Genomic DNA, 16,830 nt, shown 5'->3' with positions numbered 1-16,830 from the left:
AGCACCCGCCGCTACATGTCTACGTGAATAAATGTCGCGTAATTTGCTAGTTTGGCTAGGTATCTACTCCATCAAAGTGGGTAGCCATGGTTGTTCTAATACGAGAAAAGAAGACAGGGGAATACGGATCTTTCCCCGGGCTGCTGTAATCGGTGAGCATTCATAAATCAGGCCTTTTGTACCACTTTTACAGACTACCGAATAGGAACTCTACGGGTGTCACCCCGGCTGCTTCTGATTCGCGAGTATTGACATATCAATGTACGGAGTTTACGCCGTCGGAATATGAGTCTACACTATGGGCCTCTCACCGGCGTCATTTGATTGGCGATTCGGGTATCCGCAATGGGAACTTCATCAGTTTACGGAGCATGCGCCGTTGGAACATGAACAGTTATGATGTCACACCGGCCGCTCGTGGTGGGCAAGAAATGGTAAAATGAGCTTTTCATACCGGGTGCTTTGGGAGAGATCAACACCCGGACATTAACCGGACCAGTTTTTATTGGACAACCTTTTCATAAATTGAATCCCCCCATCACACCGGTCGTGGCTTCATCTCATGTGTTGATTGTTCATCCCTACAATTCAAATCTGGACATGAGGGGAGAGTCCACAAGACTTGTAGCATACGGACCTCACCCCGACCGGCCCCATCTCCGATTGGCGCAGTTTTGTTCTTCTACAAAACCGAATATCGAATCCGTCACACAAGAAACCGGGCATCTCTCCCTCTCATTTTTCATTCGTCGATTGTCAAGATCCTCCCACACATGAAATATTGGCAGTTGGTGATCCGAGGTCCCTGGCGGACATCACCTCGGCTTGCTCTGATTGGCCATATTCAGACCCCTCGGATTTCCATCTTGGTCGAAATCGCCCCACAAAAACCACCCGCACTTCTTTTTTGTAGGGTCGGGTACGTTACCCGCGTGGCACCTTAGATCAGTTTTATCAGCACATCACCTTGGGAGGCCAAAGAACGTTAGGGGGAAAGGCGGGCTTACATGTAGAAATACCTCCCCCGATTCTCCTTCCTCTCCCTCTCACCGTTTGCTTGCTTGGTGTCATTCGTCACCACCCTCAACACCCCCGGCACACCGCAGTGACACTTTGGTGTATATTTCGGGTGAAAAGCAGAGCGATAGTGGCGGTAGGTGATGTTGATCCTGATATTGCCCGACACAGGGTGCGGGGTTAGGGTTGGGGAAGGTGACACGGAGTGTTTCCATTCCTCTTGGGTGGTGGAGTGCATGATCAACAAGGAGTTGTGGGGAAGGGGGAGCGAGACCTGGCCTTGGAGGTTTGGATCAGGATTGTCAGATGTGGAAGAGGGCAGAAAAGAAGATATGCGACGGAGGCGGAACTCGCGGGTTACGCCTAGGGAAAGGGATGCAATTGTGGGGCGGGGGCCGAGGTAGGTTAGTTGGTCGGTGTGCTGTTAACCATTAGCATATGTCTAAAATAAAATGGAGGGTTGTTGGTGAAGGGGACAAGTAGTGAGAATAAGGGGGTGTGGTTGGCAGGGAAACGCTCAGGGGTTGTGGTGTGGACATAAGATGTGGAGAGAAATGGAACGAAAACAGACGTACCCAACCAACGCTCTCCTGCGGCCCATTGTAACAATTCACAAAAGCTACATTCGCACACCAAGGCTCAGAAGGCTGATGTCTTGGCTTCTGACCACCGTGATGAGTGCGAATGTGCTCTTCAATTGCCGAATTGACTGTTTCTTGCACTCGCCCCCGTACAGCTTCTAGTTTTGGTGTCAGGGTGCGGACATCCTGTACAATCCTGTAAGAATCTATGAAAGTAGCGGAGCCGGGGAAATGAGAGCAGAAACCTACGCTGATCCTGCCACCGTTATAGTGGTAGTCATCCTTCTGCTCTTGCAGTTCCTTCTGACTGCCAACGTAAAACCCCGAGGTGTGGGGGCTGGAGACGATGTTGTCAAATAGTTTGAAGGATGCCTTTTGGAATGTTTTGGACTCTTCGAGGAGTTCGGATAGAAGCTCGTTGGCTTCGTGGGCGGGGAGGAAGTTGTGGATTATGGTGCAGGGGGTGTGCTCGCTTATGTCTTGCGGGTCGTAGAGGTGTAGTGTTTGGCCTTTTTTGGAGAGAATTTTGGGTTTCTTTGGGGATGGCTCGCCGGATGATGGGTCGATAGCGAAGGCTCGTAGGGATGTTTGTCCTGCTATTCTGTTGTTGGCAGTCTTTTTGACAGATCGGGGGGTAGATGGTGATTTGAGGGTGTTGGATGTGGCCTGGACATCGCCGTCGTGCGCTAAAAGAATATCAAGAAGCATTTCTTGTTCGATATCAGGATGAAGGGAAGCTAGAATCGCCAGTTTGATGTCTGTCGATTCTTCATGCGATTCCACGGCAAAGTCGTCGCTTGTTTTGCGTTTCTGTGGCCGCCTGGTCACAAAGGCATCCATGGCTTCAGTCGAGAGCTCCTTGGTCTCCCAAGCCTGCAAACTTTTGAATAAATCAGAGGACCACCGGGATATCCAAGCGCATGTCCTCCAAAACCCAAAATGATGTCGTTGAACCAAGAGGTGTTGTAACGCGTAGATTAAACATGGACGTGTCACCGGTGGGGCACCAAACGCCCAGGGGGAGCGCTGTCACGGGACCGCTTACAGCGGGAAACCAGGGATCAGTGCGGCTGTTAAAGAATCCCCCGGGGAGTCGGTTCCGGGGTAGCTACCGTAAGCCGAGGCCCATCTGCCCCACCATTTCACGGACGGCTTAGCAGCACATGGCAGCCCACCTCCTCCAACCTCACCGAGACATTGAACTTGTCGCAAACGACACAATTGGAAATTGGAAGTAAACATTGCGCTTTGCTCATACACGTACCCCTTTTTCACCCCTAATCTTGCCCAATCTTTGCTTGCCTCTCTTGCTGCGCATTGCCCCTCTTGTGCCCCAACCCCTCACAATGGCCTCCCTCCTCGAAGCCCGAACCCCGGGCTTCAACCCTTACTCGGTCAAATACTCCCCCTACTACGACTCCCGCCTCGCCGTCGCCTCCTCCTCCAACTACGGCATCGTCGGCAACGGCCGCCTCTTCATCTTGGGTCTCGGCCCCCAGGGCATCGCCATCGAAAAAACCTACGACACAAACGACGCCCAGTACGACCTCGCCTGGTCAGAAATCAACGAAAACCAATGCGCGGTAGCATGCGGCGATGGCTCCATCAAGCTCTTCGACCTCAACGTGCCCGAATTTCCCGTCATGAACTTCCACGAGCACAAGCGAGAGACCTTTTCCGTCTGTTGGAACCCCCTCACAAAAGACACCTTCCTCTCCTCATCATGGGATGGTACCGTCAAAATCGTTCGTTCCCCCTTCCCTTTCCCCCTTCAATCCCATCAACCACTAACCTTTGTCTCACCACTAGTGGTCCCCAACCCGCCCAGCAAGCCTCAAAACCCTCCCCGTAGGCAACTGCACCTACTCGGCCTCCTTCAGCCCCCACAACCCCTCCCTCATCTCCTGCGTCAGTTCCGATTCCCACCTCCGCCTGTTCGACCTCCGCACTCCTGTCAACGCAAAATACCACCTCGTCGCCCAGATTCCGATCCACTCCCCCCCTTCCATACCCCAGTCCACCATCCTCCCCCGCCTCTCCAACGGCACCACCTACGCGGGTGCCATCCCGAACGAAGCCCTCACGCACGATTGGAACAAATACTCGGACACTGTCATCGCCACCGGCGGGGTGGACCGCACCATCCGGACGTTTGACATTCGCAACCCGACCGGCGGCCCGACGGCGGTGTTGCTGGGTCATGAGTTTGCCGTTAGGAAGCTCCAGTGGTCGCCGCATGCGCGGGATGTGCTTGCCAGCGCAGGGTACGACATGACGGTGAGGGTTTGGAGTGATGGGAGCGCGATGCCGTTTCCGCAGGAGGAGAACGTCATTAGGGTGGGGCAGGAGTTGGGGTTGATGAATAGGCACACCGAGTTTTGCACGGGGGTGGACTGGTGTCTTTTTGGGACGGGGGGTTGGGTGGCTAGTGTTGGGTGGGATGAGAGGGTTTTGGTTTGGGATGCGCATACGCTTTTGAGGAGGTGATGTGAAAGGGAAGAGGGAGAGGTGTTGAAGGAAGGAAATGAAAGGGAAAACAAAAAAACAAAAAGCAGGATATGATACCCCCCCAAGCATTGGAGGAATTGGACATGAATTAAGCGAGAGGATGAGAAGATCACAAGGCAGAACATCATACAGGATTGGAGAAAACCAAATAGACAGGACGTTTTCAAGAACGAATAGAGCAAACCGCATATTCCCAAGATTCTCGGTCAAGATGGGCGTCATACAACATCAAAACTCGGGACAGAATTTCATCCACACATCATGGACAACAAAACAGGCAAGATTCAACCTCGTAATCGTACAATTTTTGGTATAAACAAGACATACACCGTTCTCCATAATTTACACGAAACCAGGAACCCCAAAAGACTTAAGATCCCCAAGATGTCAAAAGCCAAAGATGAGCAAAAGAAAACAAGTAGAGAAGAGAGATTCCCCTGTGATGTGATATGCGCCGCTTTGCCACCCCGCCCGCCTGCCTGCCTTGTACCCGAAATAAATTGCCAGCCATTGTCTCTCCTATTTTCCCATCCATACCTCATGACTGAGAATCGAAGTGACAACAAAAGAAGAGAAAATGCCCTCTCCTCTCTTGAATTCTTTTGACCCGAAAAAAAGCAAAAAATAAACTCCGGGACAATGCTGTGATGTCAAATCCAATGAGGGGGCACCCTTCGTTCCAGGTCCCCCTGTTTTTGTTTCGTACCCATCTTCCCCCTAACCCATTCTCATTCACACAGGAAGAACCCCTCCCAACTCCACACAAAATGATTAGCCGCCCCTGGGAATGTGATTTGAACAAAAAACCACGCCTCCTGCTTTGGCGTCATCCCAAACCGCCCATCCGTAATGATGGCTCACCATTTAGAAAGTGGCACGGCCACCACCTCTGGACTGCTGCTTATCCCTCTGTCCAGCCATCTCCATAGCCTCCCAGTTATCCCTCGGCTTCCTCTCCCCCCTGTCACCGCCTCTCCCACCGCTGCCACGTCCACCAAAGCCACCACCACGTCCACCAAAGCCACCATCACGACCACCACCACCACCACGGCCACCGAAGCCACCATCACGGCCACCACCACGGCCACCGAAGCCACCGCCCGTCCCGCTGCGTTGGAACCTGTTCTCCTCCCTCTCGGCGACTCTAAGGCCGGTAATCCGGCCCATGTTCCTCATCAGCGATGGCGAAACTCCAGGGGGCTGATCCAAGCCAAAGATGTTCTTGCTGAAGGTGTTCAACTCGTCAACAACAGCCTGCTTGTGCACACCTTGGAGAGCGCCGCCCAAGAAAGACTTGTAATACTCTGAGATGGTCTCATAGGGAAGCTTGGAAAACGCTTCGCGAACCCTCTTGACAGAATCGGGGAACGACTCGGGCTCGGCACCGTAGAGATCAGTCGAGGCAACGGCAAAGTCGGTGGACCGCTTGATGGGAAGACCGGGCAATCTGCTGCGGGCAGTGCTGACCTCGGAATCAGAAACCAGGAGCCAAGCCTCACCCTCCTTGCCAGCACGGCCCGTACGACCGATGCGGTGAATGTATGAATCACGGTCGTTGGGAGTGTGGACCTGGACGACATGGGTGACATTGGGGAAATCCATGCCTCTGGCGGTAACATCAGAGGAGAAGAGAATGGCAGACTTGGCCCGTCTGAAATCCTCGGCGCACCTGGTGCGGATGGGCTGGGTCAACTTGGAGTGAATATCGCGAACCTCGGGAATATCGGGGAATTCACGACGGAGGCGGCGGAAAGCAGCGCTCCACGAGATGACGGAAGCCGTGGTGGGCAAGAACACCATCATCTTCAGAGGGTTGCCCTCGAGCTCGTCACGGTTCTTGGCAACCCAGGTGCGGATCATTTCGAAAAGAGTAGCAGGCATGGTGTCGAAGCTGCGGCAAGGAACGATGAACTGGGGCACTCTCTCGTGGGTAGGGGTCTCGTTGGACTTGACGGTCTGGGCGAACTCGAAGTTGGTGGGGTCAATGTACTTTCTGGCGAGGCCAACCACGTCTTTGGGCATGGTGGCGGAATAGAGAAGAGTCTGGCGGGGGGTATCCTTTCTGTTGGGGAGCGCCTTGAGAATGGTGTCGAGCTCGGCGTCGAATCCAACATCCAGCATGCGATCCGCTTCATCCAAGCACAGAGCAGTGAGGTTGGGAGCAGCCACGCCGCTGTACTCGTCAGTGAGCAGATCAGCGAGACGGCCAGGAGTGCCGACGAGCAAATGGCAACCCTCGTAACGAATCTTTTGCAGCGACATTCTCTTCTGGGTTCCTCCGACAGCAGTCTGGACCTTGATGCCGGTGCCCTTGACGATCTTGGCAGCCTCCACCGCAATCTGCTCAGCAAGCTCACGGGTGGGGGAGATGACGATGGCACGAACGTCGTCGGATCTGGCCTTCACAGGGCGGCGAGCCTCAGCGAGGGCTGGCTGATCGGCAATAATCTTCTGAAGGATCGGTACAAGGAAAGCCAGCGTCTTGCCGGTACCTGTCTTGGCTTGCGCAACACTATATTTCGAGGCAGACTTGTTAGCAATCTTTCAGGGAGGGGTAATTCTTCAGCAACAGGCCTAACGTACAGATCTTTTCCAGCAAGAGCAGCGTTGATAGTCAGAGACTGCACCTCTGTCATGTCCTCATACCTCATCCCCTCGGTGATAGACCTGACCAGAGCATTGTGTACGCCCAAGCTCTCGAGATCTCTGAACTTGGTGATGCGCCCGGCGGGGGTGGCGGTTTCCTGCTGAGCGGCCGACTCGCTCGAGTAGAAGCGGAGGAGGCTGTTGACGGGGCGATACGACGCCTTGAGGGGTGTTTGTGCGATAGCAAAGGCCGACGGCGAGAGTCTGGCTGTGAGCTGGAGGGGGCGCGCAGTCAAGGCGACACGGCAGGCGGCGGCGTGCCGCAAGATGCTGGTCTTCATCATGACAAGACGGAAGGTAACGCTCAGCGCGTCCGTCGGCAAGGCGTCTGGGTGTCGAGCCTCTACTCGGGTATGAACTCGCGGCGAAGTGTCGACACGGGCTGGAGGCAGGCAATGAGGGGTATAACAGAGAGCGGGTGATTGCGACAGTGGAAGAATGGGGGAGCAGGATCAGCAAAAGAGAATCGGGCGGTTTAGAAAAATTTCCTGGTGTCCCCCATGTCAGCTCCAATTGGCTTATCTTATCGCCCGAACCCACCCGCGACCCTGCAGTCCCGGGCCCCCACCCCACTCTCCGAACGGCTCCGACATGAGGTGGTTGTGGAAGACTTCAGATGTTTTCTTTGAGCCACGAGTAGATGTTCAATCTTGTTGTTTATTTATCAACATGAAAATAGCATAACCATAGAATACCCCCCCTTTCCGCGAACTCCTGTCTAAAACCCCGCCCATGTATCTGTATATGTACCTTTTCCACACCATCCCGTCTTCCTGCCCCTCCATCCCACACGCCCCCCCCCCAACTCTACCAAATCCCATCAAGTCACATCAGAGCCCCTGCCTCGCAAACTGTGCACAGTCCATCGAATAATTTTGTGATGGCCATCCTTGATGTTGCGCCCGCTGCTGTTCATACATCCTTCGTCTTTCCCATTCCTCCGACGACATCGACGGTTGCTGCTGGTTCGAAAAACCACCTCCCTGTGCCCTCATAGCATCAGACTGCGCCCGGAACTCAGTCAAAGCCCCGTGAACGCCCTGGAAAACCCACGCCATGAACGCCGCTATGAGCTGGCCCACGTAAGCCGCAGAAAACCAGACATACGCATTCTTCGCGCCCTTGAACGTGCTCATCGCCATTTTGTTGATAAGCTGATTGTCCCTCTCGAACTGGAGCAGGCCAGAGATTCCCTGTCCCAGGAATGGTGCAAACACTTGCCAGAAGGCATACAGCCAGTTCAGCACGATGAAAGCAATGTGGTGGACGATACTCCTCTGTAAAGGTGGCATCGGCCTGTCATGGTGTGGGCCAGAATAGTCGTTTGGTTGCGGGCCTACCACCGAGGCGGGTGTGCTCTGCCGTATAGTCGAAGCCTCCGCAGGTGTGAGATCTGCCGGCAACCCTCTCATCAGATAAGCCAAACTGTTAATGTAATTCATCCTCTCCAAATCAGGCGCATTGCCTCCTTGCCTGGCGAGAGAGAGCATTCCAATGCCTATCCGCCACGTCAGCAATCCACTCTCTCCTCTCCCAATACAAGAATTGACTCACCCTGCGACCCATAATCCCAATTCACCCCGCTCTCACTCTCCCTAGCCCTAGCCTCCATACTCCGTGTCTGCCCCTGTCTCGAAACCCCCGGAGAATACCCCTCCTCTATCCTCGGCCGGTTCGGCAACGGCGGAGCAACAGGCGGCTCAGTCGAAGCCGGCAGGGAAGAGCTCCTCGACCTGGTAGCGTAGGTAGACACCGCTCTGGCGAGCATATAAGGGCTAGTCGGCAACCTCGACGCGACCGACTTCACCAGTGACAACGGAGACCGAATCACCTTGATAGACTGTGACTGAATCTCCACCTGGGCGTAATCAACGTAGGGCAGATCAACCATTGGGTTATCCCAAGGAGCGGCAGTTGTTGACGCAGAAGTAGGCGAGCCGCCTCGCCTGGCGTGGCAGTACTCGCTCTCGACATGGTGCTGCTGGTGGTGGCGGTTATTATCGTGGGGGTAAACACGATACATTGGCTGAGGATGTTCACAGTTGGGAGAAAGCGGCGGGTAGGGATGAGCAGGAGAACAAGACGACGACGAGGAAGTAGGGGGCCGCGCCGGCAGCGGCAGCGGCGTGGCGGGCTCGTCACGGCTGCTGAAAGTGGTCCACATCTTGTCCGTTCGTTCGGAGGCGTCCCAGGCTAGAAAGGGATAAACCAGGGGCGTCCTCGAAGAGATCCGCACTGGTGGCCGTTGAAAGCGAACGAGTCCCGAGAATCTGACTTCTTTAGTCGGACGCCTATCGATTCCTTTGTCAGGAGAAGGATAAAAGAAGAGAGCAAGAAAATAAAACAAGCGAGAAAAACAACGAGTCTTCAAGAATTCTTGAGGGAAGGAATCCAAGTACGGGAGGTGTCGCATGTGAAACCCTTCCTTTTCATACGATCTCAGCCCTGTATGAGAGGGTGACTCGGCAACCACCTGGGTTGTGATTCGGGCGAGGCTAAATCGTCCAAAAGCCGCATTTTGCCTCACAAAAAGGGGGGGCTGTTTGGTGTCGGGTCTCGAAGGTGCCAGCGGCGGTCGATGCAAGCTCGCAGAAAGCATGTGAATGTGGCCGTGTGTTGCTACTATCTAATCGCTCCGGCACGTGGGTCCATCTCCTGTTCCAGACCCACCTGCTCTTTGATAAACAGAGAGAGAAGCAACCATCTCGCCCAAAGTCTCATGCCTCAAAGAATTGACTACATACCTAATCCCTTCACACACGTTCCTGGATCTGCGTTGTTTATGTCTAGCCCACCGTGACCGCAATTGTATTTAACCAAAAATCAACGCAACCTTCCTGCTAGCCTTCGCGCTGATGAAGAATAAATATACCATTCTATGTAGGGGCCCCAAACACAAACCCCGAATGCAATGCACATAATGCTATGCAAAGAGAAACAAGCCAGTGTACACCACAGATTCCTACAACCCCTTCGCAGCCTTTTCTGCAGCAATCTTAGCCTCCATCTTCCTCCTCGCCTCCAGAATCATCTGATCCCTCCTCTTCTGCAACAAACTCTGCCTCTCATCCTTGTTCGAACTCCACGCCTTCCCTTTCCCACTCGCCTTGGTGTTGTCCTCCTCAGGTTCGGACCCCTTCAACTTCTCCGCCAGGTTATACCTCGTAATTAGATCCGGGTGCGCAGGCACAGGCGGCTTGACAGCGCTATTAACATGCGCGTTCCCAGAAGCAGCCGGACCAGCGCTCCCCTCGGGTGGTGGCGGCGGCTGGAACGTAGCGGGGGGCTGTCTCACAGATAACATTAGCAATCATTCCAAACCCCCTCCTTCACAAAAAGAGTAAACTCACACTCTCCAGCCGTCCCCCCAAAATCCTCTCCGCAGTCAACGCCACATTTCCCCCCGTCCTCTGCAAATCCCACAACACCTCCCTCCTGCTCAAATGCGGAAACATCTGCATAACCCTCTGCACCGCCGCCTCCCTCTGCCTCGCCATCGCCGCCGGGTCCTGCTGTCCCGTCGCCCTCCTCCTATCCCCATTCCCGTTCCCGTTCCCTGACCCCGAAGAAAACAAGTACTTGATCAAGATCCCAGACAGGACCAGAATGAACAACAGCCCCGGGACGTTGACTTGCTGCTCGGTTGCGTCTGCCATTTTGAACTTCCCTTCCCTATCTCTCTCTCTCTCTTTCTCTCTCTCTCGCGGAACCCCCGGTGGTGGTTGTTGTTGTCGTTATTGGTATGGAAATGCGCGAGGGCGAGGTAGGGTAAAAAACGGTGGAATATGCCGCGTGCGCGTGCGCGTAATCGGAGTCGGAGTTCTTCACCCGGGCAATCCTGTCCTCGGTCGTAGGTGGCTGGCTGGCTGGTCAGGTAGCGAACAGACAGATGTGCGCAAGGTAAATCCGTTTGCGAATCGGCAGTCCCGGTCGGCAGTGCTGTCAAGCGCAAGATGAAGAGTAAAAAAATGTTGGATAGAACGATGAGGTTCAAGGCCCAAGGTTGACGATGGGGAGTGGATCAACGAAACAGGTGGTTGGTTGGTCTCGGCCGTCGGGTGCGTCGTGGATGTTCAAATGGCTTGATGCCGGACACGTTCGCTCGCCGTCGCGGCCTCGAATCACTTGCATCATCCGTGCCAAGAAACCACATGACGCTCGGTCCAAGCAGCTCGCACTCACTCCCTCACGTTAACTCCGGCAAGTGGCGTCAATCTATCAAAAATGGACACGTTACACAGGGAACAAACTTAGATATGCTCGCTCACACATACACACACACAACATCTATTCGCTTGTGACGCCCCGAATAGAGGATGCTCACCAACTAAAACCTTCCCGTGGCCGTTGCCCCCACGCCCACCGTTGCTTTTTGAAGCCCATGAGAAAGGGGGTGAAATCAAGCCCGTTCGCTAAACCACATCCCCTCGCTAGAGCCGAAACTACCTAATGAATACACTATGATTTAAGCCTGCGATGCTTCCCTTTGCCGGCTGGCATACTATCAAGATACTACAGCAGGTGACGCGGACGTCGTGTCGAGGTCAGCATAGTGCAGAGTAAGTTCCCTCTGCGGCATCAGGTCAGCAAAGCCGTGTCAATATACTTTGTAGATAAAAGTTTCATACCCGCTCTTTGCGCCATAAGTCCTTGTCCCACACAATGTAGTAGCCTCGCTCAGTATTAACGCTTAAGGTTTGAGGTACCAGCTGTTCGTCCTTGGTCAACCAGAGTTGCAGACGCTTGTGCCATCGCCAATTGCGGCTCATGCTGTATTCGTCTCAGTTATCACGCTCATGAGAATATGGGGCAGCAGACACTCACAGCTCCATCGCCGCCAACTGCTGTTTGTAGTCCCGCGGACAGCTGTAAAAGATCCACATCAAGGTCTCCTCGTTGAAGCTACTAATTTTCACGTCCATGGGCTGTACGTTTTTGACCTCGTAGCAGTCGGGCAACTTGAAATTCTGAACCGCCGGCCTTGGAGGCATGGCGTTGAACAGCGAGTAAATCTGCGTGGAAATCAGGCTTGAACAGAGTTAGCAATTGTCCCGGTCTCCTAACGTGTGTCAGACAGCAACCTACTCGCTGGAACGCAAATCCAACCCCAGAACCGATGGCTCGATCCCATGGCCGATGATGTTGTAGTCGGGGAAATTGTTCATCAAAGTCTGATGCCCCTTGATCCCCCACCTGTCAATAGGAGACATCCCTTCAAGAGGATCAACAACATCCGGGAGCTGCCCTCGGTCCTCCTCTCTCGCCTTGCCCGAAGAGCGTCGTTACCAATAGCGCCTAACGGATTTCTGCCGACCGCATCATTTCCTGAAGTATGTGATGCCACGCTGCCCTCGCGAAACCCGGGTGGCTTTTGGCGCGGTTCTTCATCGTCCACTGGACTTCGAGGCCCTTGGGACCTTTGTATCGACGTTGGCGAAATAACCTCTCCTGTCCGGGAAGTAGCCGACAGGGCGTTGAGAAGACCGTTCCCAGCTAGGTTCGCGTGTGACACACCCCTAGTAGAAGGGGCGCCCCCTTGGCCGAACCCCATATTCGACATCAGACCTGGACCCCGATCTTGCCCTCCTATTTCGCCGTTCGTTGATCGGTTCAATGGTGGGAACTCGTCAGCCTGTCCTCCCTGGGGCGCTTGGTTCACGGCTCCCTGGTTGCCAAAACGAAAAGACGATTGCGCAGTCGAGGCTAGTCGAGAGGATGTGAATAGATCATCTTGTTGGCCCGGATGCGCTGATAAGGGCGTCTGGGGGCCCCGGTGAGCTCCTCCACCGATATTGCGGGATGGTTGTTGCGCCCACATAGATGCAGGGTTTGATTGATTTGGCGCCGTGTTGGACAGAGATGGAAACTCCCTAGATACGGCCCCCGTTAGTACGCTGTCGATTCAATAATGAGACCAAGAGAGTCGCAATCTGCGACAGAGAGGCAAGGTATGTGCGCCAGGCTGTGAGACAGTACCCCTTTACAACCAAAGCGTACGGCACTCCTTCTGGTTGCTTTTGCGGTTGTTCTTTGGCACTGACTGCCTTGCGCATTGCAGCGATTCTCATCTTTGACCCGACCGGTCGCGCCATAGCGAACTACGCAGCGGGAAAACGAGAGTCGAGTGGTGTTGCGCGTGGACAGGGTAAGGGGGTGGGTTGAGGGTGTTGAGGTGAAAGATCGGAGGCGAAATGCCAGACCAAAACGAGAGCGGCCGCAAAGTCGCAGTTGCAGGCCAGAAGCAATGAGCGCAAGGTGAATGGCCCAGAAAGTCGCAGAAAACCAGAAGGTCGCAACAATGGGATGAAAAACAGCGCGAACAATGCAGCCCGGCAGCAGCATCGCTCACCCCTCCGCCAACCAAAACAAAACAAAACAAAATCCGGAAGTCCAACTTACGATGGGTCTAACGTCGCCGACTGCTGCTGCGAGCCTATCAAGCTCTGGGCAAAACTGAGATTTCCACTTGCTTGCGGCCGCATTCCCATATTGAGGTTCGCATTCCCCCCCATCGATAGACTGCCGCCATTGCCAAACGCCCAATTGGAATTGTTCATCGCCGCTACGCAGTCATGCATGTCAACGTCGTTCTGCCAGAACTATCCTCCTCCCAGTGCATTCTCACCTTGCTGCGCTTTAGGTAGCCCCCTCGCCTGCCCTGGGCGCCCCGGCTGTTGCTGAGGCGGCTGTTGCCCGTAGGGCACTTGTCGTAATGGTCCTATTATTGACGACATCAGTCAGCAAATCTGTTTCCCTGTTGGAACCAAACTATCGCGAGCTCGGCTGATGGGTACACCCTGGCGGGAAGTATGGGAGGTCACGACCGCCTCCTGAGACATTCGGACGTCGTCTTCGATTCGGGAGCGATTGGAGGAGCACAGCCGGCTGAACCGCCCAGCAGCATAGGGCTCAACAGTGCAGTTCTCCTCCGCCATTTTGACTTGATGAAGGTGAGGGCATGTTGAGCCTCGCTCACAACAACCCCCTCCCCCACCGGCTCCCTCCCCGCCGCCAAGTCTATGTATGTCTGCTTCGGTTCGATGTAGGTGCGGAGGCCAGTATTACCCCTCGTTCCATCCCATAACTCGGAGGTGCCACGAGGGCCAGACGACTGGGCGGTGACTCGGCAGGTGTTTTCTTTGACGGCGGCAGATGTGTGGCATTCGAGATGGACAAACAGCGGGGTACCGGGCGAGACGAGGAATCAAGACGGCAAAAGCAAGGGCAAAGAATGGGCCATCGTACCTTGCCGGTTCATCATTTGGAACGCGGGGTTCAGAGGTGTCTCGGTTCGTAGTTATATATGTGTTCCTAGACGAGACTGGATAGAGAATATCTTGGGACGAAGAGGGTAAAACGGTGGTGATGGCCAGCCAGTGTTGCGTTTTCGAGACAGCGCTACGAATCATGCAAACGCTTGTAACTGAACCAAGGATGGGCGCTTGGTTGAGGGCGGGAAAGCTCAAGGGATCGCAAGCGGGTCCGTGCATTCTCCACAAAATTATACCGCAATGTCCAAATTTAAAGCCAAGGCTACGTCCACCGTCTTCCCTGTCGCCTCCTAAACTTTAATTCAACCAATTACTCCGTACTCAGACCTGTCAGCTGGCACCGGCAAATGAGTTTATTTTCACTCTTCATTCATCTTTCAGAGTGCCTATCTAAGCCGCCGTCCGAACAGCATCCAACAGACTCTTCTCAAAGTCCAAGTCTGTCAGATGCCGCCCAATCAACACCAGCTTGCCTTTCCGGGGTACATCACTAGATGACGGCGCGGGGCTGTCAAAGATATCGAAAATCTCTCTCACTCCCTGGACCATCTTTTCAGCCCCATCCTCGATAAACAGCCGCCCCTTCACACGATGGATCTCAAAAGCTGGCCCATTGGCCGCCTTGTTCCCAGGAAGCTCATTCTCCCACAGCACCGAGCGCAGCCAGGCGTCTACTACCGTCAGTTGGTTGGTCGTCAGCTCCTCGAGAGGGATTGACAATGTTGAGATGGTCTAGCAAATCTGTCAGTTTGTCTGCGCCACAGTCGATTGGATAGGTCCACTCACTTTATCGAGGTGGCTGTGCCCACGTCCTGCACGGTCAAGTTCATCGACACGGTCATATGCGTGCAAGTCGAGCAAGAATCCCTCCAGATCAGGCACAACACTTTGCGAGGTGACGAATATCTTGGCCAGCTCATTGATGGATGTGATGCGCTCCCTGACGGCTTCCAACTCTTCTCCGCTCACAAGGTCAGACTTGTTGATGACGATGACATCGGCGTGTGAAATCTGCACGTGAGCAGTGGTCATGACTGGTCCATGATCATCAGAGTCTTCATGACCTTCCACCTTGCCCGCAGGATCATCCAAGCTGCGAAGGATATTCTTGGCATCAACGAGGGTCACGATGCCATCTAGATAAATGGTGCTCGCCAGCCCGTCATCAACCCAGAATAGCGGCGCCAGATTGCCCGGATCAGCCAACCCTGTTGTTTCGAGCAAGATGTAGTCGAACTTTCCCTTCTTTTCCATCAGAGACTCAATGGCGTTCACGCCTGTGTCTCTGTTTATAACTGTTAGCGGGGTTTCACTGACTTGAAAGAGGCCGTCTTACTTCACGGAGCAGCAGATGCATCCGTTGCCCACCTCTAACCACTCTTCCACAGCCTCGCCATCCTTATTCACAGTCAAGGACTTTTCAATGTCCAAAGCTGAGCTGTGTCAGTTACGTTATACTCAAGCAGATGTCTCAGGGGGAGATGACTTACAGTCCCCAAACTCTGAAATAAGCAGTCAGCAAGAGACACTCTTGACACAGAATCTGGTCTTCTCTACCCACCATTCATAATCACAGCAACCTTTTTGCCATGCTTTGCAGTCAGGATGTAGTTGAGCAGTGTGGTTTTCCCAGCTCCAAGGTATCCTAGGGTTTTTGTAAGAACAGGCGATATATCCCAAAAGTAAAGTAAAGCCATAGCAATACAAACCTGTTACTATTGTGATTGGCACCTTTTTCGCTTTTTCTTCTGGTAGTTCCACTGTTTCATCAGCACCAATCAGGTCTGGCGGGGCGTCGTTGTCGTCAAAGTTCATTTAAGCGGTCGTTATTTCGTCAATTGTATGAAGGGAAAGTGTTGAGTTTTGGTATCCTCTGTCTGTCCTCTTTGAACGGGTCAAGATAGTCAAGCTGATGATGTATCTGCAAGGGCGCACATGTCCTGGAGCAATGCTTCGATCAATGGCGGGGCAGGCAACTTGGAATCCCAGATTTGGATCTGGGCTTGGCACGTTACGTAAGGGCACAGCAGGGATCCCCGGTTCAGGGAGCTTGGGCCCCCAGAAGCTGGTAAGCGCCGCCGGGACAGCATTAACTTCTAGAATGATATCGGGCAACGACGTCGATCCATACTTTCCAGCTTCACAAAACCCCCGGCCCGAGTTTACCCAAACATCACCCCAGCATCTCTTTGTCGAGTCGTCGACTCTGCATCAACAATCGATATTGTCAACCACAGTCTACCATCTCTACGAAGCAGGCATCCGCGCGCGCGGCCGACAAAGACCAAAGTCAACAAACCACCCACCCACTCGAGCCTCGAGGACACAACAACCATGTCCCTCGCCCCAAACTCCCCTCGGCTCCCCAGCCCACCACCTCCAGCCGAGATCCAAATAGGTCCCAAATCCCCCATGATGGGCGCCCACCACCCTCCCCCAATAGAACAAACCGCCCTCGACGCAAACTCCAAACGGCGCATCCACCCCGGCACCAAAGCAGCCGACATGCACGCTGGAGGGAACTATTGTTACCCTCCACGAAGAATATGTACTTCGGAGGGGGGGGGGGGGGGGGAAACCCAATTTTTTTATAACACAATATTTTTATTTATTTTATTTTTATAAAATTTTTATTTAATATATATAACATTATTAATATTTTCATATTATCTATTTTTTTAAAAAATTTTTATATTTTTTATTTTATATACCTTCAATTTAAAATATTCCCTTACTTTTTTTTTTCAAATTATTTTTAACATTTATTATAAAAATTTCTAACTCTACAAATTTAAAAAAATAATTAT

General features: G+C 53.4%; 6 protein-coding genes across 6 annotated transcripts; 1 reads left to right on the top strand and 5 right to left on the bottom strand.

The window, feature by feature from the left end:
* Positions 1 to 815: 815 nt before the first annotated feature.
* On the bottom strand, positions 816 to 2,627 carry PODANS_6_3490 (uncharacterized protein; the record flags this gene model as incomplete). The annotated part of the gene is made up of 3 exons (XM_001910105.1): positions 816 to 939; positions 1,008 to 1,438; positions 1,593 to 2,627. Coding segments are annotated over 3 exons (1,590 nt in total), but the record flags the coding sequence as incomplete, so codon positions are not given.
* A 317-nt stretch (positions 2,628 to 2,944) lies between these two features.
* On the top strand, positions 2,945 to 4,085 carry PODANS_6_3500 (uncharacterized protein; the record flags this gene model as incomplete). Its single annotated transcript, XM_001910104.1, has 2 exons — positions 2,945 to 3,343; positions 3,408 to 4,085. 2 exons carry the CDS (start codon positions 2,945 to 2,947, stop codon positions 4,083 to 4,085), a joined length of 1,077 nt encoding a protein of 358 aa, XP_001910139.1.
* Positions 4,086 to 4,970: 885 nt separating this feature from the next.
* PODANS_6_3510 (uncharacterized protein) lies at positions 4,971 to 7,036 on the bottom strand (the record flags this gene model as incomplete). The annotated part of the gene is made up of 2 exons (XM_001910103.1): positions 4,971 to 6,618; positions 6,690 to 7,036. 2 exons carry the CDS (start codon positions 7,034 to 7,036, stop codon positions 4,971 to 4,973), a joined length of 1,995 nt encoding a protein of 664 aa, XP_001910138.1.
* Positions 7,037 to 9,714: 2,678 nt separating this feature from the next.
* PODANS_6_3520 (uncharacterized protein) lies at positions 9,715 to 10,408 on the bottom strand (the record flags this gene model as incomplete). Its single annotated transcript, XM_001910102.1, has 2 exons — positions 9,715 to 10,042; positions 10,086 to 10,408. 2 exons carry the CDS (start codon positions 10,406 to 10,408, stop codon positions 9,715 to 9,717), a joined length of 651 nt encoding a protein of 216 aa, XP_001910137.1.
* Positions 10,409 to 11,256: 848 nt separating this feature from the next.
* Positions 11,257 to 14,013, bottom strand: PODANS_6_3530 (uncharacterized protein; the record flags this gene model as incomplete). The annotated part of the gene is made up of 8 exons (XM_001910101.1): positions 11,257 to 11,322; positions 11,381 to 11,522; positions 11,577 to 11,780; positions 11,838 to 11,992; positions 12,067 to 12,622; positions 13,152 to 13,314; positions 13,378 to 13,470; positions 13,998 to 14,013. The coding sequence occupies 8 exons, from the start codon at positions 14,011 to 14,013 to the stop codon at positions 11,257 to 11,259; spliced, it is 1,395 nt and encodes a 464-aa protein (XP_001910136.1).
* A 400-nt stretch (positions 14,014 to 14,413) lies between these two features.
* On the bottom strand, positions 14,414 to 15,838 carry PODANS_6_3540 (uncharacterized protein; the record flags this gene model as incomplete). The annotated part of the gene is made up of 6 exons (XM_001910100.1): positions 14,414 to 14,755; positions 14,810 to 15,308; positions 15,360 to 15,456; positions 15,514 to 15,525; positions 15,585 to 15,668; positions 15,733 to 15,838. 6 exons carry the CDS (start codon positions 15,836 to 15,838, stop codon positions 14,414 to 14,416), a joined length of 1,140 nt encoding a protein of 379 aa, XP_001910135.1.
* Between the last annotated feature and the right edge of the window lie 992 nt (positions 15,839 to 16,830).

Source organism: Podospora anserina, chromosome 6, assembly GCF_000226545.1.
Source record: "Podospora anserina S mat+ genomic DNA chromosome 6, supercontig 2".
In the NCBI taxonomy this organism is placed as follows: Eukaryota; Fungi; Ascomycota; class Sordariomycetes; order Sordariales; family Podosporaceae; genus Podospora; species Podospora anserina.
Note: the sequence above shows the minus strand (reverse complement) of the source record. Positions and strands in the feature narration are given on the sequence as shown.